The sequence below is a fragment of the Xiphophorus hellerii genome, chromosome 24 (genome assembly GCF_003331165.1).
Source record: "Xiphophorus hellerii strain 12219 chromosome 24, Xiphophorus_hellerii-4.1, whole genome shotgun sequence".
NCBI lineage: Eukaryota > Metazoa > Chordata > Actinopteri > Cyprinodontiformes > Poeciliidae > Xiphophorus > Xiphophorus hellerii.
In genome coordinates, this window is record NC_045695.1 from 16554975 (window position 1) to 16578653 (window position 23679).

The following is a 23679-nucleotide window of genomic DNA, read 5'->3' on the forward strand; positions in this document are numbered from 1 at the left end:
GCTTTGTATCGCCCCTGTTTTTATTGTACTGTATTTGTTAATTTTTGTAGTTTTAAACTAATGAGGAGCTGTTTCCATGAGGAAATGTTTCCTGACATTCCTAACAGTTCAGCTCGTATGAGGAACATATTTTACCTTCTTCTACTCACTGAATTTATTTAACTTCCTTAAAAACTGTCACAGATTTCAGTTTGATGGTTTTATATCAGGAGTTACAAGTAAATTTCCTGTAAAATACAAAAACTTGTTTTAAGACAGTAATTCCTAAATATTGATCAAACAGTATTGGCTCCACTGGCAGATTAAACAACAGCAAACAATTTTTCCCATATTATAAATTCAGTAATCTGGTCTTTAATATAAAAGAATTACTGAGTTAAAACAAGTTCCTATATCTCACTAAAAGGTTACTTCTAAGTTAGTTTTGTCTCATTTCAACGCTACTAAGATATTTGCACAAAAGATAGACTAAAAATACTAAAATCACGCAGTATGATGGAAGATGAGGGAGAAAATGTGAAACAACTGGAGAGATGGTAGATTAATGGATCTGACACTAGGGGAGAACATGACCTGGAAAAAATAACTAAAACTAAGAGAAACTTCAAGAATATCTAGAAGGAAATAAAGAGAGAAAAGTTTAAATCCTCTAAAAGCAGAAACAATAAATAGTAACACTAATGAACCAAGAAGGCTGACAGGAAATAAACTAATAACAAAATGTGAGGAAATGCACAATGAGATATGGTAATAAACTAAGAACTGAATTTTAAAAATTTAAGATTTAGGAAATAATTAATGGTCAAAACAGAAACTAAAAGTCCAAAAACCTGCAGATAATGACTTATTGTTTTATTGTTGTCAGATTAAATATTCACTCTGCTGAGACTTTCCTCATGTTTTAGATGTTTCCTGTTAGTTTTATCTGATTACTGACCATCTGGTTGCTTTTGGTTTTCATTTGCAGATAAATGATGGAGTTTCAAAGAAACTGTCGACTTCTTCATAAGGACCTGGAGGAAAAACCGACCCATAGTTTGCAGTAAAGTATGAAACATTTTTTATTAAAAGTACAGGTTGGACTATTGGACTGAGAAGGATTCTGCTGTTGCAAATCATTTTGTCTTTAGGGGTTTTTAGTTCTGTGCTATTCATGGTTGAAAATCAGTTGTGATATGAAAGAAAATGGCTGCCAAGGATTTGGCAAATACATTTTAGAGACTGCAGGAAGGGACTCAGCTTAGTAAATTACTGTAATAAAACTTCATAGCATAGCTATATATTAGTGATAATTGAATGTGGCTATGTTGACATACTATAGCTGCATTAAGATAATTATCTTTTGGATGTATATTAAATGTTTTTGGGTGGAAATAGTGTCTTTTATTTACTTTTGAAAATACACATCTTTTTATTTGTTTGTATCTACTTCATATTTAGTTTTAAATTGAATTTACATATTTCAAAGACAGGTCCATACTTTAATAAGTCAATAGTTGAAACAAATTTAATTTAGGTTCAACAATTTAAATTTAATTGCACACGGCCTCTTGAAATTTAATCTTGTTTTCATTTCTTTTGCAGGACAACTTCACATCGATCCTCAGTAGGAGGATGCAGTGTTGGGTTTGTTTGGAACGTTTTCCTGTTAAAAAGAAGTTCTTCATTTTGGAAATTCTTCCTGTTAACCCTCTTATGACCAAAATTGTAACTGGGCCGCCTGGTATTCATTTTTTATTTTCATGGCTGTAAAATGTGCATTGTGGTTGTTCTTTTTTCCAGAACAACCTCAGCTTTCAGTATCTGGTAGTTATTTAACATTTCTATTAAAAATTGGGACAAACGGTTTAAAGAGGGAGAAAAACAAATCTGAATTGGAATTTAAAGGTTTATTACTGAACAAGAATTTTGAGATGACGGGGCAAACAATTTAAAAAGAACAATTTCAACTGAACTATATTACATAAATGCAGAGAAAACTGAAGCCTGGCCTCCAATTAATACGTTTTTATTAAATTATTTCAGGCGTTTTCATTTGTTGTCTAAAGCAGTTCCTCTCCAGCTGGTAGCAGAGTAAATGTTAATCACTTTTTAATCAAAAGTTATTTTATTTAAATCCATACTTTATCTAGAACACTTCAGGTTGAGAGGGTGCTGGTACCCATCTCCAGGGGTCAAAGGGCAAGAGGTAGATTACACACTGGACAGGTCACCAATCCTTCACTTGGCTGATTTTTTTTGCACAATTCATCTTTTGGCAAAAAAAAGTGGTGGTCTTTTTATTTATATTTATATATATATATATATATATATATATATATATATAATCTCCCACTGATACACGTTGCATGCATTTTATTAAGAAAGTTATTTGGTTTAGCGGCAGATAATTATAAAGCAACACGTTTAGTCTGATTGCTCATGAAACCTTTTTTTTTTTTTAAATTGATGTTTCACATGGAAACACCTTTCCCCTTCCACAGCCAGTAATGAGTCACCGGGACAAAAATCCAGTTTTGCCAGAAAGTTCGCGCTACTTTTGGGCGCATCGCCTCTTCAGTGACAGAAGGCAGGACCGTCGGCTGCTGTTCACATCGTAAGTAGTTTCCTATTTTCTCATTAGTTTCTCATTGTGTTTTTAGATAAACATGTTGGATTAATGAATTTAGCTCATTCTGCACCAGCAGAGTTGAAGCCAGAAATGTTGTTTTTTTCTTTGATTGAAAAATTCATAACTTTATCTCAACATGGAAGCAAAGTTTTCAGTAAAGATTGAATATATGAAGCAAAGAGATGTTTGATTCTTAAGCTGGAACATTTAAGTATTAAATTTTGATTCTTTGTCTAAGATGTCATGTTGGTGCTGCACACTGAAAATCTGAAGCCTGTAATTATCCCTGGTTCTTGTTGAACTGGTTCAGAGGCCAACGCCTTGTTTTCTTTTATTTACAGGCTCGTTGTCAACGGATCATCTGTAGCAGAGACAGACATGTTCAGCGGCACCTCTGGTAAATAAAACTCATCTGTGTACTTTTTTAGGATATATTTCTTAAAAAACTAGATATTGACTTTCTACGGATGCATTCTCAGATCAGCACCCTTCAGGCTATGACCTGGGCCCCAAACCGGGGGACAAGCCCTCGCACGGAGGCGATGGGGGTCATGGACAAGATGGCCGCCGTGGGGGAGACAACAGAGATCATGGGGTCAAGGGAAAGGGCATGTCCGACTTAGATCTGGACCTTGCTCTTGACCAGGACAAAGATCGTGACCGACATGACCGGGGAGGTGACCAAGATCGTGACCGCAACCAAGACAGACATGATGACCGGGACCGGAACCGACACGATGACCGGGACCGTGGTCGTGACCGGGACCATGACAAGGACAGACACAGTCCTGGGAGATGCAGCGGTAGCGGCAAGCGAAGCGGCAGCCGTGAAAGGAAGCGAAGCGGCAGCGGCGACCGCAAGCACGGTCATGGCCACGGCCACGGTCATGGTCATGGCCAAGGTCGTGGTCGTGGACGTGGTGGACACTGTTAGAGGAGTAAAAACAGGTGATTAGGTTTTGTAGTGTTTTGTTTTTTTTTTCAGTCAGACTTAACTAAACTTTGAGCTGTATTTTAGTCACTTTCTGTTTCCCTGACCTTTCTTCCTCAGAGCCAGGACCTTTTACTTTTATTAATTCAATACATTGATATTCACACTTAATTGTTTTTTTACATACAAAAGTCCCAAGCAGGAACCTTTGTATTTGTGTTTCTGGTACGCTCCTAAATCTAACGCGCAAACGACAACCGCTGTCAACAGCAATGAGCAACAAATCTGGTTCTGGTGGCTAATTTTTGCTTCAAAACCTGATCTGATGGGGCTGGATGAGACTGTTATTCTGCTACAAGGAGTTAGCCTATCAGCCAAGCTTTTCAAGTTTAAAATAGCATCTCAGTGCTAAACATGTTGCTAACTCTAATGTCCACAAGCCACATTTCTAAAAACGCTGCACAAATGATCAGGGCTTCCTGAAACACTGGGAATCTGATGGTTCAATAACCTGAATTAAAGAGGGAAAACGATAAATATGTCTGTTTATTCAATAATTTAACAGCAAACGGGTTTGAATTAAAGATTTTTGTAAACATGGATTCCAATGACTTGATCTGAATTGAGTTCCTCCTCTTTTAAAGTGTTTGTGTTTGAACTTTAAGCCAATCAGGATGTGACATTCAAACATCGATACGCATCATGATGGGAACAGAAACTAGTTCTGTTCATCCTGTCATGGAAACAACACAAATAGGAGGAATGGAAAACTAACCTTTATTTTAATTTGTCTTACAGGCTGATCGCGCTCCGACCAGAGAAGAAATCAGGAAATATTAAATCTGTCAGTATGTTTTACATTTAACTTGTTGTAACTGATTATTCAGGTATCTTGTATTCCAGCAGCTTTTATGAAATGTAAAGAAAATTCATCCTGCTTTCTGGTTTTATGAAATAAACTGAAACGTCTTTGTTTATATCCAGATATAAAGTTTTTGTTGTTAACATGGTGCCGGTAATTAAACTTGAATTAATAGCAGATGTTAATCAGACACTTCAGGATTTTAAAAATAAAACATAGAGAGGTTTTATCCAGCCTCTTCAATTATTGAACAGCCTCCTGTCATGTTTGAATGAAACGTCTGAGAAAAATGTTTTTAACCAGAATAAATGCAAAATTTAATATAATGTGTAAATATTTGGGGCATGTTTACATGGTTCTTTCATGTCAGGACAGATTTCTATGTGGCAGATTTATTTTACTCTAAAAGCAAAGAATTTGATGTTTTGCTCAACTTTGATTTATGTATTTCTACTACACTTCCCAGGATGCAATGGGTAGAGCACAAAAAAAGCTCAAGATACCAACCCCATTAAAACAAAGAAGAGATTTTGGAAGTTTAAGACAACAAAATAAAAATAAAAGATGTATAAAGGGAGTCCGGCTGTGCTAATGTTTGAAGAAACATTAACCTGCAGTGACTAGTTGAACCAGCAGGTGGCACAGGAGAGCTGAATGTGACTCCAGAAAGATTCCTGCTCCTGGATTATTCCAATAAATTAAAGTATTTCATGAGGAAACATGACTTTTATATCCTGCCTCACCAGAACACTCATCATCTGTGCAGAATCTGATATGAAATAGTTCTTAAGCTACAAAAACCCACATCCACAAAGCAAAACTTTCCACTAAAAATGTATGAACAAGTTTTGGACTGAAGACAATAAAATGTTGGCAGATGTTTGAAACTGTATAAAATGAGATAAAGTTCATATTTAATATCTTGGTTCACTTTTTGGGTCAAAGCTGAAATAAAAATGTATGTAAGTGGTTGGGCTGCTCTGTTTATATTTATGATTTAATCTAAATGTGTTCAGACTTTAGTTCTGATCATGTTAAATAATCAGAAGGGAAAATCGCATGAAAGAAAAATATAATTTTCTTTCTGTATTTTAGGAAACGTTTCTGTTCTGCAGATGCTTGCAGCGTTTCCTGGTTTTCAGATAATTTCAGTTTTAGTCAGAGTGATGGTAACTAGTTACATTTACTTGAGTTTTGAAAAAATGAACTTTTTAGGAGAATTTTTACTGAGTTTTTACTTGAATTATTTTATTATGGATATTTCTACTCCTACATGAGTAAAATTTCTGGATTTTCTACCCACTGAAAGAAAATCAAACATGTTTTAATCAGAAATTCACCAGACGCACACCTGCAGTTTTTGTAAAAGTTTCCTTTTTTTCTTATTGAAAGACGATATGGAAATATTTCTTCTGCCTGATTTTCTTATATGAATTATTATCATTTTTATCCTTAAAATACCAAACTTTCCACTTTACATTTTAGTCCATGTGATGATGTAATTTTTAAATATTAAATAATTGATCATTTGATCTCAGTACTTGACTAGACATTTTACCAAACACCTTTTTACTCTGAGTATTTTCTTGAAGGCGTTTTTTAATTTTTGCTTGATTAAAAATATATTATAGTAGTGCTACTCTTACTCTGCCGACTTCTGCAAATCTGCTCTATATTTTAAAATCCCATCACTGAATATTTTAAAACTCCTTCTGCCTCTTTAAAAATCACTTCCACAAAAGAGGGAAAAAAAGTCCTTTGCAGCCAATCATAAAGTCCTGAGTCCAGCCTCAACCCAGAGTCACTCTCTCCTTCCTCTCTGCAGGATGCTCCTCTTCCTCTCCCTCGCCGCCGCCGTCCTGTCTGCGGGCCGCGCCATGGAGATGAACCAGACCTCCAAGCTGCTGGCGGAGAGTTTGGAGCAGTGCTCAGCCTGCGACTTCCGGGAGCACAGCAAGCAGCTGCGGCTCCACAGCATCCGCTCGCAGATCCTCAGCATCCTGCGGCTGGAGCAGGCGCCCAACATCAGCCGGGACATGATCCGCCAGCTCATCCCCAAGGCGCCGCCTCTGACGCAGCTGCTGGACCAGTACGACCCGCGGGTGGAGGACGAGGAGCACGCTACGACCGAGACCATCATCACCATGGCAACGAAGCGTAAGTGGGGAAAAAACTAAGTCTGTGCGTTAGTCCCGCGCGTAAAGATGGTTTAAGAGCAGAAACGGTGAAAACTTTGATAAGAGATGATCAGAGTAGAACTACAGCATATTTTTACTCAAGTAAAAGTAAAAAAAATACTAGAGTAAGATAAAAAAGTATTTAGTAAAACATTTACTCATGTATTGAGTAACTGATCAAATGATCAATTATTTCATACTTAAACATTACCTCAGCAGGCGAACCAAATATAAATTAAGTGGAAATTATGGTATTTTTGGGGACAAAAATGACAAAGATTTGCATAAATAACACAATTAGGCAAAACAAATTGTTTCCAAATAATTTTTGTTCAATATTAAACTAATGAAACTTTAATAAAAACCACAGCTGTGTCTGTCTGGTGAGTTTAAAAAATGTTTGCTTTTCATTCAAAAAGTAGAAAATCCCAAAGTTTTACTCCAGTAAGAGTAGAAATACTTCATAATAAAATTACTCGAGTAAAAGTAAAAAGTACTGCGCAGTAAAAATACTCCTAAAAGTACATTTTTAATAAAAAGGTTACTGAATAAATGTAAGTAGTTGCTGCCCAACACTGAGGTTTTATTTCTTATACTGAAAGAAATTGATTTGGAACAAAACAACATTTTGTCTGATTTGATCATTTATATGATTATTTTTATTTGGTTTTAAAACACCAATATTTCCACTTACATGTATATTTTGATCCATCTGATGATGTAATTGTGTTACTTTTAGTTGCCTTTTTTAACCAAATACTTTCTGCTCTTACTAGAATACAGTTTTTGTTTCCTCTGTCTCTCTTCCAGCCAATCCCGTCCCTGCAGAGCAGCTTTCCTCCTGCTGCCTGTTCAGCCTCAGTCCCAAGATCCAGCCTAAGAACATCCTGAGCGCCCAGCTGTGGGTTCACCTGCGGCCGTCCCTCGCCGTCACCACCGTCTTCCTGCAGGTGTCGCGCCTCCGGCCGGCCAGGGAGGGAAACGGCACGCGGGTCCGGGTCCGCTCCCTGAAGGTGGACACGGAGGCCGGAGCCGGCTCCTGGCAGAGCGTCGACATCAAGTCCCTGCTGCAGGCCTGGCTGCGGCAGCCGGAGAGCAGCTACGGCCTGGAGATCAACGCCTTCAGCAACAGGGGAGAAGACCTGGCCGTCACATCAGCAGAGCCTGGAGAGGAGGGACTGGTGAGATTAACTGCTTTCATTACGTCTCAGTGGTCATCATTAAGGAAACAATCAACGAGTTTAGTAATCCTTGGATTATTAACTGGAGGAAACAGACTCAAACAGAATCCATTTGTTGAGAAACAACTTCCTAACAGCAGTAATTAAGCCAAAGCTGTAAAAACACTTTGAATTTAAACAGTTTTTAGTTTAATAAAATCTTACCAAGTATTTTTGGTTTAGTTTTTAGTGAAAATATCTTAATACATTTGAAATAATTCAAAATAACTTACAAGTAACTTTTCAGGAAGAAACATAAGCTTGTTTTAAAATAATATTGATCCTTAACATTAATGAAAAAGTAAGAGTTAGACTTGCAGATTATTTCACTTTCCTAATTTTGCTAAACAAAAATAGGTTAATCCAAAAAATAGTTAACAGATCATTGGCTGAATAAACTTATTAACGTGATTTTTATTTGTGTCTATTATTTATTTGAAACTCAGTAATTGTTAAATTGAGTTTTTTCTACGTTAATGAAATATTGACAAAGTTTTTTTCACATTTGTAGGGGAAACTCAACTTTAGGACATTTTTTGAGATCCACAAGTTGATTTTTATGTTGTTGTTTTTTTAATTTTGGATCTCAGAAAGGTCCAGGTTTTTTCTTTAACATTTAGATCTGAAATTAATCTCAACATTTCTAAGGTTCTTTCATGTAAATTTTAAACTTTTGGAGCTCAGAACTTTCATAGTTCTTACATTAGTGAAATATTGACAAAGTTTTTCTCACATTTGTAAAGGAAACTCGGCTTCTGTCCTTCCAAAGTCTGACATCCAGCTTTCTGAATCCTTTTGTGTCTTTTACAAATGTCCAAAACGTTGTAATTTCCTGCTTGGCGTCTGAATGTTTGTCTTCCTTCCAGCAACCTTTCATCGAAGTGAAGATTCTGGACAGCTCCAAGCGTTCCCGGCGAGACTCCGGACTGGACTGCGACGAGGAATCCTCAGAGACCCGCTGCTGCCGCTACCCGCTCACCGTCGACTTCGAGGAGTTTGGCTGGGACTGGATCATCGCTCCCAAACGTTACCGCGCCAACTACTGCTCAGGGGAGTGCGAGTTCCTCCACCTGCAGCAGTATCCGCACGCACACCTGGTGAACAAGGCCAACCCGCGGGGCTCCGCCGGGCCCTGCTGCACACCCACCAAGATGTCGCCCATCAACATGCTTTACTTCAACCGCAAGGAGCAAATCATCTACGGGAAGATCCCGTCCATGGTGGTGGACAACTGTGGCTGTTTGTGAAGACAAAGGTTCATTTACCTGTTTATGAACGAAGCGTCTGAAGGAATGGCCGTCATCCTGAAGACCGCCAGAAACCGTCCTCCAAACAAAACACCGTAGCTTCAATAAAATAACATTTAAAGCAGGTCAAATATTTACAACTTCTAGTTAGGGTAGAAAAAAAGAAGTAAATTTCTGCCAAAAACTCAGAAATGTTCAGATTAATCTCTTGTTAATCTCTGAGCTCCAAAACTAAAACATTTGCAAGAAAAACAGAGAATTTTTAGATCAATCTCAGGGGAAAAACAATATTGCTGAGATCCAAACGTTTTTTCTAGAAACAACCTGGAAATGTCTGAGCTCCAAAAGTAAAATTATGAGAAAGTAACTCAATGAATTTCAAAGAAATTTGATTTTTAAATTAATCTCAGAAATTTACCGTTTTCAAATTTTGGAAATTTTCAGTTTCAAAAGTAAGAAATTACATATTTTTGGATCTCAGAAAAGTTCATGTTTTTACTGGAACATTTCTGAAATTAATCCCAAATTTATTTCTTTTTTCTTGTCATTTTTTTCTCTTTTAGAGCTCAGAATTTTTCACGTTTTTTTGAGATTAATCCCAAATTTTAATTTTTCCTCCCAAATGTTCAAATTTTGGACATCAGTAATTTTCAGGGTTTTTTGACCATTTATTAACTTAAACATTTCTGAGTTTGTCCTTGTAAATTTTAAACTTTTTTAGCTCAGAAATCTCTATGGTTTCTTTTCAGAAAATTTCTGAGATTAACTTAAATTTTTTTTCTTGCAAATTTTTGACATTTTGAGTTCAGAAATTTGTTGGCAGAATTTATGTTTTGCATCTACAGTGGCCCTGATATGCCGTCATAGATATGACTATAAACAGAGTGGAAATAAATTCAAACACTTTGAACTATTAAATATTTTGACCAGTTTGAGACCAAACTAAGAGACTTTTAGGAGCCAAACTGAATATTTTTAAAGCACCGAGACGTTGGAGAAGAATGTAAATTCTCACTGACACGTTGTGAATGTACCAGGCCAAATCACTTTATAAACTGTAGTTCTGGATTGGACCAGTCGGGTCCAACAATGATTTATTGTTTTGTTCTGAAGTCGGAACATGGATCTGGGGAGAAAACCTGCAGGAATCACCAGCTTCCACTGAGACGTTTGGATCCAACAATCTGCTAGATTAATCTCAGAAAATTCCAGAAAAACCTTGGAAGGTTTTGAGTTTTAAAAAAAACTAAAACTCACAACTTTTATGTGTAATTTTCTAAAAGTGGAAAGTTTTTAACTTTTTGAGCTTAAATTTTTTCAAGAGAAAGCAAGGAAATTCCTGAGATTAATAAATATTTTGGCAGAAATGTTAGTTTAATTTTCCCCCATATACAATTACTTACAAAATAAACAGATTTGCAGATTTATAATTAGCAGATTCTCTAAAAACATCTATAGCTAATTATTTTAATAGTACAGACACCAAATAAACCTGAATATGCATTAATACATGCAGTGAAAACTGTCTTGTGCTGCTGCAGAATCTAATGTTTTTATTACCTCCACTCTTAAGGTTTCAGCCAATCAGCACAAAGTAAAGTAAATGAAGCTCCTGGATTGGCTGGTTTGCAAACACCAACCAATAGCATTGAATTTTGGTATTTTACTTCCCTAAATTGTATTTTTATATTTTGCAGATTTTCTGCAAATATTTTTAATTTTTGTGAGTAAATTTTTTAAATACTGAGCATTAAATATGAGGGGAAACAGTTTATCTTTGATCATTAAATAGACTGTAGATTTCGCCAGTATTGTTTCCACAGAGAATCATTAATAGTTCAGCATGTTGAGGAGGAAAAGAGTTTGTTTTTATTCAAATAGATGATTTTATTCCAACGTTTGTGCTGCTCACTACATAGAAATATGAGAAACTGAGTTTGTCTCATGTGTTGCACCTTATTGTGAGTTGATCACATCTGAGTTTGCACTTGTAATAAACTGCAGGATTTTTTTATTCCAAATTCCTGTTAAATTTATATATGTCTCCTCAATATTTTCACCACAAATCCAGGAGTTTTAGTTTTGTGTGAGTGGAGAAGTTTGGACCTGGAATAGATTTGGTGTCTGAAACGAGGCTTCCTGCTGCTGCCTGTCCTGATTTGAGCCTTGACCAGCGCACACCCTGCAGGACGTCCTGCTTATTTTGAAAACACGAACCGAATGACACGCCACCTTTTGTCTGTTTGCTCATTTCTCGCTGAGATTTGTTCAGAAGATCATCAAAGGTGAATGAAATATATAATCTTCTTATATTTACACACAAAACTACAAATCATTAAAGTATTTGGCCTAAACGTGGAAATTCTCATTTATTTTAACGCTGTTAATCATTTTTGTGAAGTGATCTAAATGTAGCACAGCAGCATCTAGTGGTGCATCAGGAGAACTGCAGCCCAGCTTGAAGTTTTTGTCTGGTAGAAATGTGAAATGTTGATGTTTTGAGTCGATCTGAAACATTTAATCCGTATTTTCCCCGGGCCCAAACATGGATCAGTGTCGGACCGGAAACTGGGATCCCAGTTGGAGGCGCCATCCCAGTTTAATTCCCAGAGCAGATGTGCTGAATGTTGTTGTCTTCATGGGGGTTTCTGACCCGAAAAGACTTTGTTCTGCTGAAACTCACTCAGATTAAACTGCTTTGATTCTAAACATCACATCCTGTCCTTTTATAAGTTTTAAAAATCTTATTTCTTTTAAGATTTTAAAATAATTTCAGTTGTACGTTTCTCTTAAATCTGCACTTTATCTCTTTTCCATCAAACTTTGCATTTAAAACCAGTTTCTGGAGATAAATTGATTGATAAATAATAAAATGACCTTTAATAACCATGTTGATTCCCATCCTGTCTTCTTGTCACTAAAATGTTTCCTTTTTGTGTCACAACTTACTTAATTTAAGAAGTAAATTCAACCAAAGGAGTCTGAATGGATTTCCTGTTTAAAACATCCGCTGACTTGATATTTGCTAAGTCCTGTTTTATATATTTGCACAAATTTTTTGTCTGTTTCATTTGATTTTAAAGGAAGCAAAACCACTTTTTTAAAAAAATCTAAGAAACAATCTTTGATTATTTTGTAAAGTGTCATTATTTTTCTATCACTAATCATGTTTTTGTGTTTTCTTATTGATTCTTGCATATTTTCCAAATAAAAATCTGAAAATTTTGGTGTGAATTTGTTTATAAAGTCGATATTTAGAATCGATTTTCTTTGCAGCACCACTTGCAAATATTTTCGGGTATGTTTCTGTTAGTTTTACATAATTCAATACTAATATTTCCATCCATTCTTTGCAAAAATACTTCAATCTCAGTCAATGTTCAGGTCTTACACTGATTTACATCTGGACTTTGATTAGGCCACTCTAACACACATGCTTTGGCTTAAACCACTCACTGTATTTCTGGCTGAATGTTTAGAAAAAGTGAACTGAAATTACTTATAAATGTTATAAAACATTTATAACTAACGTTTTTCCATATAGATTTATGATTTAAGTGTTATATTTGGGAAAGAATTTATTTTAACAAAAGTCACAAAATCTTTTATTTAGAATTCGAGCATTAGTGTTTTGGTTTGTCTTTAGTTTTGGACAAACTCCAGTTTATTCTACATAATGTGCATTTTCTCCTTAAGTTTCAGTTTCGGATGATTGACGCAGTTGTACCTTCTTTCTCTGAAAACACGTGATTTCTTCAAGCTGTTCTCTGAATTGTTTTTCCTCCCCCTAAAATACGAATTGTTTTTCATCTGACGCTTAAAAATGTATTTTAAATGCAATCTGATTCACCTAAAATACATAAAAGTATAGGATTAATTCTAAATGTGAACTAAAATACACAAAATGAAGCTCGAGCGTAAAAAGTAGGTGTTAAGATATTGTTATTGTGCATGTACGTGATGATTGACGGAACAGCCACTTTTTCTTCTTCCGATTGGCTAAGACCAGGAAGTAGGCGGGAGCCTGTAGTCTGTTCTCCGTTATGATTGGCTGAGAACTGTTAGCTAGGTTTCATTAATGGAAAGGGGACGTAAAGTTGGCAGGAGGACTCAGCTAGCGTCCTTGTAACAGAACAAGCTTTCAGGAAATAAAACCTGTTTTCACGGCGAGATAATAACCTTCCACAGACTAAAAAGTAAGTTTATTTTAATGTCTGAATAACCATGGAAGCGTTTTATGATGCACGTGTTTTTATTAGCATAACAAAACACTCGGCTAAGCTAGTTGCTAAAGTTTGTAGTTCTAGACAAGTTTGAGAAAATAAAAATTGTCGGGTTTTATGGTCTGTACATGTTGGCAGTAGAAGTGCTTTGCTATGTTGTCGGTGTTATTAATGTTTAATATGCTAATATGTTGCATCACCGCCCACCTGAACAGCTGCTGCTAGCTAACAGGTACAACAATAAATACATCTGGTTAGCTTTAAAGGGATGTTCCGCTGTTTTTAAACAACCTGAACTGAAAAACTAAACCAAAATTCTTAAAGGATTATTGTACAGTGCTTTTATTTATTGTTTAAAATACATCCGGGTATTTGAGAAAGCGGTTGTAAGCAGACAAAAAGGCTGTTTATTGAATTATTCAGTGTTTTTTGGCCTCTAGGCCACCGATCGCAGTGTAACAGCATCTTCCACAGCTGTTTACAACGGGTTCCTCTTAGCTTTCAGTTTCTGATGAAATCCTCCTAAGGAGGAGCTTTCTGGTTTCCTAATACTTTCTCCCTCTAGGGCCAAATATAATCAGGTCTGGTGATATTTTAACAGCATCAAAAGCTTTTAATGAGAAGAACTGCTGATAAAATGCTCGTTATTATTCTGGCAGTCTGATTACAATACTAAAATATACATCAGAAATATCTATTTGTTCACTTTACCTAGAGTTTAAGCCCCTAAAATGGGTTAATTGTTGACATGATAACATTTTAGAGCAGAAGTAGTTTCCAGTTTTTCCTCTAATTAAGTTGAATTGAGTCCTGATGCAGCTGCTGCTTGTGGCCAGCAGATGGCGCAGTGGTGCCAGCTGCAGATGCTGGACAGTAAGTACCTGGAGCAGGTGGACCAGCTGTACGATGACTCCTTCCCCATGGACATCCGGCAGTACCTGAGCAGGTGGATCGAGAGCATCGACTGGTAAGAAACTGATTCTGCTTCAGTCCAAATTTATTCACAAACAGCAGCGACACTTTATGAAAATATCACGTAAAATACTCCTAAAAGTACATTTTCTCTTAAACATTACTACCCAACTCTTATAATTAGACATTATTGTGTTTTAAGTTCATTTTAATGTTTTTATCTCCAAGGTTTGTTGCTGGAAAAGTTTGTAAACTTACCTTGAAGTGTTTGAATTTTCCTGTGAGAAACCTGAACAAACCCTGAAACTTTATTGATCCCAAAGTGAAACTGAATGTTTTTGCAACAAATTTTAGAGGAAATACAGTTTTCCAAATGTTAATCAACTGCTCCAGGTTGTAAAACACCATGTTGCTATGGTTACACATGACAACAAATGAGCAAAGGCTGAAAAATGCACCAAAACAGGAAGGAGCGGTAGTTTGAAAAAGAGCTGCTCCGATGTTCTTCCCGTCCAAAGCGAAGCCGCCATGTTGTTTCTTCCTGTTCGTCGTCAGGGATACGGTGGCGGTGCAGGACTCGCTGGCCACCATCCGCTTCCACGACCTGCTGGCGCAGCTGGACGACCAGCACAGCCGCTTCGCTCTGGAGAGCAACTTCCTGCAGCAGCACAACTTCCGCAAGATCAAGAGGAACCTGCAGGTCGGAGATGACGCCGCTGCCGCCGCCCAGGGGTCAGAGGTTAACGCGCTCTAACCGGCCGCCATCGTCTGTCTGTCTGCAGGATCGCTTCCAGGAGGACCCCGTTACCATGGCGATGATCATCTCCAGGAACCTGAAGGAGGAGCAGAAGATCTTGGCCTGTGCAAAGGAAGCCGAGGTAAAAACCTGAGAATTTATCGTTTTTTCCATTTTAACCAAATTTATAAAAAAAGTTCATTAATCATGTTGTGAATAATATAAAATTGTCCTGCAGCTAAGAATTATTAGTTAAAAATTCATCAATGCATTTTTCTAAATAAGAAAAACATTTTATTGCCCAAAAATGATTCATCTACAGTTAAATAAAGAGTTAAAAAAGCTTTTTCTGCTTCATTTGACATCAGTACCGATGTGGGAACTATTTTTATCTATTAACATATTAATAACTTTATAACAAAAGTTGCTTTAGAATTTAACAGAATTTTAACCAGGATAAGCAAAAACTACGACATTTCAGGACTTTTCTAAAATACAAAATGTTTATATTTTATGTACAATTTTGCCTTAATTTCTGCTTTGAGTGTTTTTTTTTCAGCAAATATCAAATTTTAGAGTTTATAATCCAATTAACATTTAATCAACTACTAAATTGACAGTTATTTAAATAACTGATTGATCTGATTAATTGTTTCATTTCAAAAACTCCTAAATAATCTAAATCTCCTTCCACTGATTTAAATGTTTATGAGTTAGCAGGTGTGGCTAGCTGCTGCTAGCTGCTAGCTTCTTCTTCTTCTGTGTTTCTGACTAAACAGACAGATAATTATTCTCCGGTTTCATAAACTGGCTTCCTGTGAACACGTTCCCAGTTCTTTCTGTATTTTTTGCATGTTTTCCACGTGGTAAAAACCTCAGACCCTCACTAACCTGATGCTGTTTCTGCAGCAGGAAGGAGAAGGAACCGTGTCGGCCATGGTGGTGGAGAAGCAGAAGCTGGACAACAAAGTGAAGGAGCTGAAAGACAAAGTTCAGGTTTGATAAAGTCCGATTACAGCTGCTCGTTCATCCTGTCGGGTTTGTGTTTAAACCTCGTTGAAGGTCCAGTTTTTCTCCTCCAGTTCCTGGATCAGATGCTGAAGAACCTGGAGGACCTGCAGGACGAGTACGACTTCAAGATGAACACGCTGAAGAACCGTAAGCAGGACGGGTTCTGGTCCAGCTTCATGATAATCCAACCAGATTTCTGTTGTTTGTGGATAAATAGAATATCTAAAAGTTCCACTATTAAATGTTCAACATAATTTAAAGATTATTGATCTTCAGTCTGTGAAATCAACAGTATTATTTATCGCTGTAACTTCATTTTGTTTCACGTTTTCCCAGCAGGTCAAGGTTTGCGTACATTTACTCAAACTGTGTCGCCACGTTTATGTTCCTCCGTGTGTAACATTCGTTGTGCGGCTGATGTGAGCTTCCCTCCTGCAGAGAACGAGCTGAACGGCATGTCGGCGAAGGAGCTGGAGAAGGAGAAGTTCAACACGGCCAGGATGTGCATCGAGCTGAAGCAGAAACGCCACGTAAGAGTCGCCGCCTCGCTCTGCTCTCTGCTCTCCTTGCTCTGCGCTGTTTCCTGTCCCGCTGTCTCACGGTGTGTTTTGTGTGGCAGGACGTGGTGTCCTTCCTGAGCGAGCTGCTGAACCTCACACAGAGTTTGATCCAAGACCTGATCAACGAGGAGCTGCCGGAGTGGAAGCAGCGGCAGCAGATCGCCTGCATCGGCGGCCCGCCCAACGCCTGCGTGGACCAGCTGCAGAACTGGTGAGGGGCTGAGTTTAAATATCATTTACAGGCTTTGCTTTGCATAACTATGGAAGTTTTTTTTAATTACGAGAATCTTGATGCAATTTTATCAGAAAAACATCTTAAACTTAATTAGTTTTAATCAGAAAAGGTATATTTATTTGTTTACGTTTGGAATTGTCAACATTTTCTACAAATTAATCTCAGAATTTTTCCATTATAATCCATCGTTAGTTGAAGTAATTTTTTACTTCAGTAGCTGTAAAAGCGTTTTCTCGGTCTGTTTCTGTCTGAACGAGCGTTTCTCCTGCTGCAGGTTCACCGCCGTCGCCGAGTCGCTGCAGCAGGTCCGGCAGCACCTGAACAAGATGCTGGAGCTGGAGCAGAAGTTCACCTACGAAAACGACCCGATCTCCCAGAAGAAGAGCCACCTGGAGAACCGCGCTCTGGACCTGCTGAAGAACCTGCTGTCCAGGTACGACCGCGACCCGTCCTCTGGAGCCGCAGCTGCTGCCGGGCCAACATGGCGTCTGCTTGTGTTTGCAGCTCTCTGGTGGTGGAGCGGCAGCCCTGCATGCCCACACACCCACAGAGACCGCTGGTGCTGAAAACAGGCGTCCAGTTCACCGTCAAGCTCCGGTAAGAACCAAACTCCTCTGAATGTGACCCGAAAACTCAGCAGGACGTCACTTCTTCTTCTACTGCAGCTTGAATGTTTTTACTGGAAGCTTTAACTTCCTGTCTGTGTTCAGGTTCCTGGTGAAGCTTCATGAGTTCAACTACCAGCTCAAAGTCAAAGCCGTGTTCGATAAGTAAGCTCAGCTCATGTGGACCAGTTCAAACCGCTTCTGTCTGCGGCAATAACTCTGCTGTTTGTTTCCCACAGGGACGTCACAGAGAAGAAAGGGTACGTCTGAAACTTTCCCCGTTACCTAGGAAACAGCTGCATCCTGCTGGGTTAGCTTTAGCATCTGAGAAAACACAGAAACCTGATTAAAGACGGAGAAACTTCAGTTTAATGCAACCAGGTTGTTTCTGCTAAAAGCTTCTCATTAACATGTTTTTTAAATTGTGCAGAAAATTGATCAGTTTAAACGTTGAGAAGAAGTTTAGAAATCATTTTTCATGATATTATATCAGCGCTGCTGCATTTTTATAGATCGAAAAAGTCAATAAATGCTTCCAGAGGTCAAAGGTCAACATCTCCAACGTCAAATGAAACATGTCGTCTGTTTCCAGGTTCCGTAAGTTCAACATCCTGGGAACGAACACCAAGGTGATGAACATGGAGGAGTCCAACGGCAGCCTGGCGGCCGAGTTCAGGCATCTGGTAAGGAACAGAAACACAACCGTGGTTTAGATTTAATACCAATAAAAATTACATTTTTTATTATTTCTATCAACAACACAACACAAATGAGACTGAAGGTGGAAATTATAAAGCTTATGTAACCTAAATACAATCAAGAAGGTAAAGAAACAATAAAATGTAAGTGAAGCTGCAGAAACGTGTCGCCCCCCAGTGGTCATGTTGGATATTACACTGAGTGAGAAAACTGATTAAAGTTTGATTTTTATCTAATAAAACTTTAAAATATCATATTTGTTGTGAAAAATGTTTTTAACCTGAAAAGTTAAATTTTTAATTTGTGCAGCAACTGAAGGAGCAGAAACTGGCCGGGAACAGAACCAACGAGGTGAGAGAGTTCATCTGTTAAATCAATAAATCAATGAAATAATCATCAATAATTAGTAATTCATTTTAAAAACAGTTTACTGAAAGAACAGCAAACTCAGAGCAGTTATTAAGACAAAATTGTACAGAAATCTAAACATTTTTCATTAAAAATAAAAAATATTGAAATAATTTTGAGCAGAAGATGAAATGATTGGTATTGGATTTTAAACAATAAAATGTTTTATTATTTAAAAAAGGTTTTAAAGTATTTGTTTGATCTTTTAGTATATTTCAAATATTTTCTAAAAACGACTAAAATGAAAAATGTGCTGAATATTTTTTAAATGTTTCTTCTTTTGGAAGAATAATCAATAGAATAATCAATAACTAATCAATAGTTAGTTGCTGCTCTCTAAGTGTTTTTTTTTCTCAGAATAAATCTGGACTCAAAGTGTTGTTACCATAGCAACCCTAATAAAACCTGGAATAGATTAGACTGTTGAACTGAGATGATTCAGTCGGGTTTGGTTTAAACTCACATGTGAGCCTGCAGAACCTCCTGACTCCACCGGGTCGGCGGGTTCTGGTCCGGCTCAGTTTCTCTCTGACCCGTTTCCTGCGGCGTCCCTCAGGGTCCGCTGATCGTCACCGAGGAGCTTCACTCGCTCAGCTTCGAGTCGGAGCTGCACCTGAACCAGTCCGGTTCTCCAGGACTCCACATCAAGGTGGAGGTGAGCGGAACCCGGAGCCGGGCTCCAGAACCGGGTCGGCCCAGTAGAACTGAACCCTGCGTGTGTTTCAGGCCATGGCTATGCCCCTCGTCGTCATCTCCAACGTCTGCCAGCTGCCCAGCGGCTGGGCCTCCATCCTCTGGTACAACATGCTGACCACAGAACCCAAAGTGAGGCCCGCTCTTCCTCCTCCTCCTCCTCTTCCTCGGTGCCGACCCAACACTTAACGACCCGCTCTGTCCAACAGAACCTCAAGTTCTTCCTGTCGCCGCCGTCCGCCAAGTGGTCCCAGCTGTCCGAGGTGCTGAGCTGGCAGTTCTCCTCCGTCACCAAGAGAGGCCTGAACCAGGAGCAGCTCAACATGCTGGCCGACAAGCTGCTGGGTCAGAACCAGAACCAGAACCAGAACCACAACATGAACATGAACCACAACCAGAACCAGAACCAACACACTGGACAGGCACACTGCCAAAACACAACGTCTGTCTTCCTCTCAAAATATCTTATTACACTTAAAATAAGATTTAACTAATTTACTGGTAAATAATTTCTTAATAAGTAAAAAGTTTCAGTTTTTCATTAATGTTAAGAAATTATTGACTTAAAAGAATCTGCTACATGTTGACGAAAAGTTATTTTAAGTGTAATAAGATATTTTCTCTAGAAACCAGATGAATTTATTTGGTTTTGTGTTTTTGCTGTTTTTCTTTTTGTTTCATCTTTATTTTATTTTATTTTTAATCCTGTTTGATCTCAGCTTTGTTCTGCTTGTGTCTCAGTTTGATTCTCATTTCTAATTTTTTTCTCACTAGTTTGTGATTTTATCTTGGGGTTATTCTCACTTTCTTTCTTAATTTAATTTCTCTTTTATCTCATTTTTTTCTCGTTTTCTTCTGAATCTACTTGATATTTTTGTGTTCAGATTTAATTTCTTTCTGGTTTTACTCTGGATTTTCTCCAGATTTCTAGACTTTAATCTCCAAACCATGTGAAGTAGAAAAGTCTCTGATTCTCACCAGATTATCAGGTTTTGATGCAACATGATTGTTTTTGTCGGCAGGAGCAAAAGCTCAGAGGAATCCAGACGGGACGATCCCCTGGACCAAGTTCTGCAAGGTGAGCCTCAGGGGTCGTCGTCGGGGTCGGGGTCGGGGTCGTCGTCGGGCGGATCTGGTTCATGTGTTTGTCGTCTCTGCAGCAAAGCGCCAATGAGAAATCGTTCCCCTTCTGGCTGTGGATCGAAGGAATCCTGGACCTTATCAAGAGACACCTGCTGTCGCTGTGGAACGACGGGTAAGCACCGGCGCCGGTCTGGCCGCTGCTGCCGCAGCGTTTCCATGGTTACAGTCTCGTCCTGTGTGCAGCTGCATCATGGGCTTCATCAGCAAGGAGAGGGAGAAGGCGCTGCTGAGCGACAAATGTCCCGGGACGTTCCTGCTGAGGTTCAGCGAGAGCAGCAAGGAGGGCGCCATCACCTTCACCTGGATCGAGCACGACGTCCACGGTAACGCAGGCCAGGCTTTTATTGTGAAAGGACTCTGCTGGGCTCCCATTGGAGCAGAAGCTGCAGCTGTGACTCTTCCAGATTAGTTGTGATTGCATTTATGATGCTTGTTTTTCTTTCTTTAGTTGTTTCTTTCTGCCAGATGATTGAAGCGTGTTTCTGTTTCTCCAGATAAGCCCGTCTATCACTCGGTGGAGCCGTACACCAAGAAGGAGCTGTCGGCCGTGTCGCTGCCCGACATCATCCGCACCTACAAGGTGATGGCGGTGGAGAACATCCCGGAGAACCCGCTGCGCTTCCTCTACCCCGACATCCACAAGGACAAGGCCTTCGGGAAATACTACCCCAAACCCTCAGAGAGTGAGAGCCGCGCGCCGATTCGTCCCGCCGCTTCGACAGACCCGATCGGACTCGTTAACGTTCTGGTTCTGTTGCAGCTCAAGAGCCGATGGACACGGACGTCCAGGAGATCCGCGGCTACATGAAGACGGAGCTCATCTCCGTGTCTGAAGTGTAAGATCAGAAACACAGCGCATGTTTTAGCAGAAAGAGACATGAACGTTTTAATCAGACGTTTTTACATATTTTAACAACTGAATGTCTCAAAAGATTCATTTCACAAAACCATTTATTTTTATTTTGTAGCATTTTACTTTAACTTACTTTACAAACAGAAACTTCGCTGCCTTGCTGCATGTTTCCTATTTCGTCGTCCTTTTTTCTTTCTTTCATGTACAGTTGCTCATTGTCACATTTCAAAAATAAATTTGCATAATTTAGAAGGAAAAAAAATACATTTTTTATTAAAATCTTTTTATTTGTGATGCAGAAGCAAATCTTTTCCTTTTTGACAGTTTGTGGTTTTATAAAATGATGTTTTGAGTCTGAAACATGATTGAAATGGACTAACGGCCTTGTTGTGGGTCAGACCCCCGTCCAGACTGCAGGACAACATGATGCCCATGTCGCCTGACGACTACAAGGTGCTGGAGCGATACGTCAGTCCCAGAGACATCGACGCTGTGGTCAGTCCTTCATTCACCTCCACATGTCTCATTTAAATCTGTCCGCACCCCAAAACCCACATTGTCCTTCCTAACGGCCAGAATCTGACCTCCTCACTGCCAAACATGGATTTAATAGACCAACATCTGATTGTTTCTGTTAAACGATGTGAGCAGCGATGCTCCAGAGGCGCCTCCTGCTGGCAGAAGTTGTGTAGCGCACCCAACATTCACATCCATATAAATATAGAAGCTTTAAATTAATCTTTTATAATAATTTTATTTAAAAAGAAACATTAAAGGTGCTCATGGAAACTGTAGAGGAGATAAACTGACAGAATGAACCTTTAAAACTGGCCATCCAATAAACTGCTGCTGGTTCTCCAACATTTTCAGTGTTTTTGTTTTTAATTACAGTTAAGACTGTTAGTATAAATAGCTAACAGGAGCTAACACTCCTGTTAGCTATTTATACTAACAGTCGTGACATACATTAGATGTATTTATTTTTGTAGTATTTATTTTAGCGCAAATCAGCTGATTCTACAAATCATGTGGTGACAGTGACTGTTGCTATAGCGACACCCTCTGACCTTGTCCCCCTGTCCTGCTCTGAATCTGTCCGTCTCCTGTCTCTAGATGGACCTGCAGGACTTTGTCCCTCAGGTAAAGTGCTGCTGCATGTTGGAGTGTAGCTCCTGTAGTTCTGCATGGCCGACCCAAACTCTTTCACCTCCGTCCTCTTCTCGGCAACGTAACCACAGATTGAGCAACCTTTGGTTTGGACGTTGATACCCGTCAATAAATCCACCGGATTGGTTAGCAGCTGACCAATCAGAGAACAGTAAATGTCCCTAAAATGGAGGACCTGAACCGCTTTACCTCCACAAATGTTTAAATCAGTTTATTGGTGAAATTTGTTGCGATTTGGTGGAAAATAATTGGAAATAATTATGAAACGTTGAGATGGGAACAGGAACCAAAGGTTGCACTAAAGTTAGAGTAGAAACACTTCAACAATTTTTACTTTTAGTCAAATAAAAGTAAAAATTATTATGTTCCTGAAATGAAGCTGAACTTGCAGCTCTGGCGCCCCCTGGTGGCTCAGAGGGTTTAGTTTGGGACTTTGAACACGAACGGTTCTGAACTGAACTGGTTCTGTCAATTAATTAGTTCTTGTTTTCTCCACAGATGAGTTCAGAGTTTCAGGATGAGAACTGAAGACAATCTGCCGCCGTTTCTCCGTCCCTCCTGGTTCTGGTCCTGGTTCTGGTCCTGGTTCTGATCCAGGTCCTTCATCCCTCCTGGTCCTGGTCCTGGTTCTGGTTCTGGTCCTGGTTCTGATCCAGGTCCTTCATCCCTCCTGATCCTGGTTCTGGTCCTGGTCCTTCATCCCTCCTGGTTCTGGTCCTGGTTCTGGTTCCGGTACTGGTTCTGGTCCTGGTTCTGGTCCTGGTACTGGTCCTGGTACTGGTTCTGGTCCTGGTTCTGGTTTTGGTCCTGGTTCTGGTCCTTTGTTTAGTCCAGTCGTCTGCAACCTTTACAATCTAGAGACATTTTATTTTATTTTATTTTATTTTCCAGTTTAATAAAACGGGTCCAGAGCCACAAAACCACATTTTAAATATTTACTTCATTTAATCTGTTTTAACTGTTAAAGACAAAATATTTTATTTTGACTTTTTCTACATTTTATTATATGTTTATATTTGAATTTAGTTTTTATTTCAATATCAAGAAAAATAAATGTAAATATAAAATGAAGATTAATCAATTATTAAAATAATAATCAGCTAATTTGGTAATCGATTAATCAATAACTTCAGTATTCACTCAAAAAGTTAATTTGCTGGAAAAAAAAACATTCAGATGTAATTAAACCAAAACTGAACAAAAAAATCTATAATTTTACATTTAAGATGAAATAAAATCCTGTTTGTAAATATTTTTACTCAGAACTCATTAAGCTGCAGTTTTAGCTTCACCAGGTTCAAATTATGTAAAAAATAAAAATCTCTTATTAATCACCAATTATTAACTGATTAATTGATAAAATAATCAATAGGTCAGTTCTCCACT

The 23679-nt window shown here is 38.5% G+C and overlaps 3 protein-coding genes across 11 annotated transcripts; all 3 read left to right on the forward strand.

The window, feature by feature from the left end:
• The first annotated feature begins 2327 nt into the window (after positions 1–2327).
• On the forward strand, positions 2328–4655 carry LOC116715710 (uncharacterized protein DDB_G0284459-like). The gene is made up of 4 exons (XM_032556334.1): positions 2328–2596; positions 2953–3008; positions 3091–3559; positions 4341–4655. Exons 1-3 carry the CDS (start codon positions 2490–2492, stop codon positions 3543–3545), a joined length of 618 nt encoding a protein of 205 aa, XP_032412225.1. The 5' UTR covers positions 2328–2489; the 3' UTR covers positions 3546–3559; positions 4341–4655.
• A 1051-nt stretch (positions 4656–5706) lies between these two features.
• On the forward strand, positions 5707–9244 carry LOC116715696 (growth/differentiation factor 8-like). The gene is made up of 3 exons (XM_032556312.1): positions 5707–6561; positions 7392–7762; positions 8668–9244. Exons 1-3 carry the CDS (start codon positions 6231–6233, stop codon positions 9046–9048), a joined length of 1083 nt encoding a protein of 360 aa, XP_032412203.1. The 5' UTR covers positions 5707–6230; the 3' UTR covers positions 9049–9244.
• A 3862-nt stretch (positions 9245–13106) lies between these two features.
• stat1a (signal transducer and activator of transcription 1a) lies at positions 13107–23216 on the forward strand. 9 transcript variants are annotated; one of them, XR_004338219.1, is made up of 26 exons: positions 13107–13244; positions 14111–14238; positions 14739–14883; positions 14966–15061; positions 15829–15915; positions 16002–16077; positions 16369–16460; positions 16550–16701; positions 17000–17158; positions 17230–17322; positions 17436–17495; positions 17570–17590; positions 17923–18013; positions 18339–18380; positions 18994–19092; positions 19164–19262; positions 19340–19475; positions 20153–20208; positions 20291–20385; positions 20457–20596; positions 20768–20956; positions 21034–21109; positions 21525–21621; positions 22240–22266; positions 22792–22872; positions 23032–23216. XR_004338219.1 is itself a non-coding variant. In XM_032556243.1 (26 exons), the coding sequence occupies exons 2-25, from the start codon at positions 14111–14113 to the stop codon at positions 22819–22821; spliced, it is 2286 nt and encodes a 761-aa protein (XP_032412134.1). In that variant the 5' UTR covers positions 13107–13244; the 3' UTR covers positions 22822–22854; positions 22908–22984. The 9 variants fall into 9 exon arrangements, 6 of the variants coding, with proteins under 6 accessions (XP_032412134.1, XP_032412138.1, XP_032412133.1 ...); XR_004338220.1 differs by lacking the exon at positions 23032–23216 and adding an exon at positions 22914–22992; XM_032556243.1 differs by lacking the exon at positions 23032–23216 and adding an exon at positions 22908–22984 and having other exon boundaries at positions 22792–22854.
• Positions 23217–23679: the final 463 nt, after the last annotated feature.

Bases quoted from the DNA above. Each gene is read 5' to 3' on its own strand.
- LOC116715710 (XM_032556334.1), top strand. From the start codon at position 2,490: ATGAGTCACCGGGACAAAAATCCAGTTTTGCCAGAAAGTTCGCGCTAC. The intron at 2,597-2,952 runs GTAAGTAGTTTC...TTTTATTTACAG, and splicing joins CGTCGGCTGCTGTTCACATC to GCTCGTTGTCAACGGATCAT. The intron at 3,009-3,090 runs GTAAATAAAACT...ATGCATTCTCAG, and splicing joins CATGTTCAGCGGCACCTCTG to ATCAGCACCCTTCAGGCTAT.
- LOC116715696 (XM_032556312.1), top strand. From the start codon at position 6,231: ATGCTCCTCTTCCTCTCCCTCGCCGCCGCCGTCCTGTCTGCGGGCCGC. The intron at 6,562-7,391 runs GTAAGTGGGGAA...TCTCTCTTCCAG, and splicing joins CATCACCATGGCAACGAAGC to CCAATCCCGTCCCTGCAGAG. The intron at 7,763-8,667 runs GTGAGATTAACT...TCTTCCTTCCAG, and splicing joins AGCCTGGAGAGGAGGGACTG to CAACCTTTCATCGAAGTGAA.
- stat1a (XM_032556243.1), top strand. From the start codon at position 14,111: ATGGCGCAGTGGTGCCAGCTGCAGATGCTGGACAGTAAGTACCTGGAG. The intron at 15,062-15,828 runs GTAAAAACCTGA...CTGTTTCTGCAG, and splicing joins CCTGTGCAAAGGAAGCCGAG to CAGGAAGGAGAAGGAACCGT. The intron at 17,496-17,569 runs GTAAGCTCAGCT...TGTTTCCCACAG, and splicing joins GTCAAAGCCGTGTTCGATAA to GGACGTCACAGAGAAGAAAG.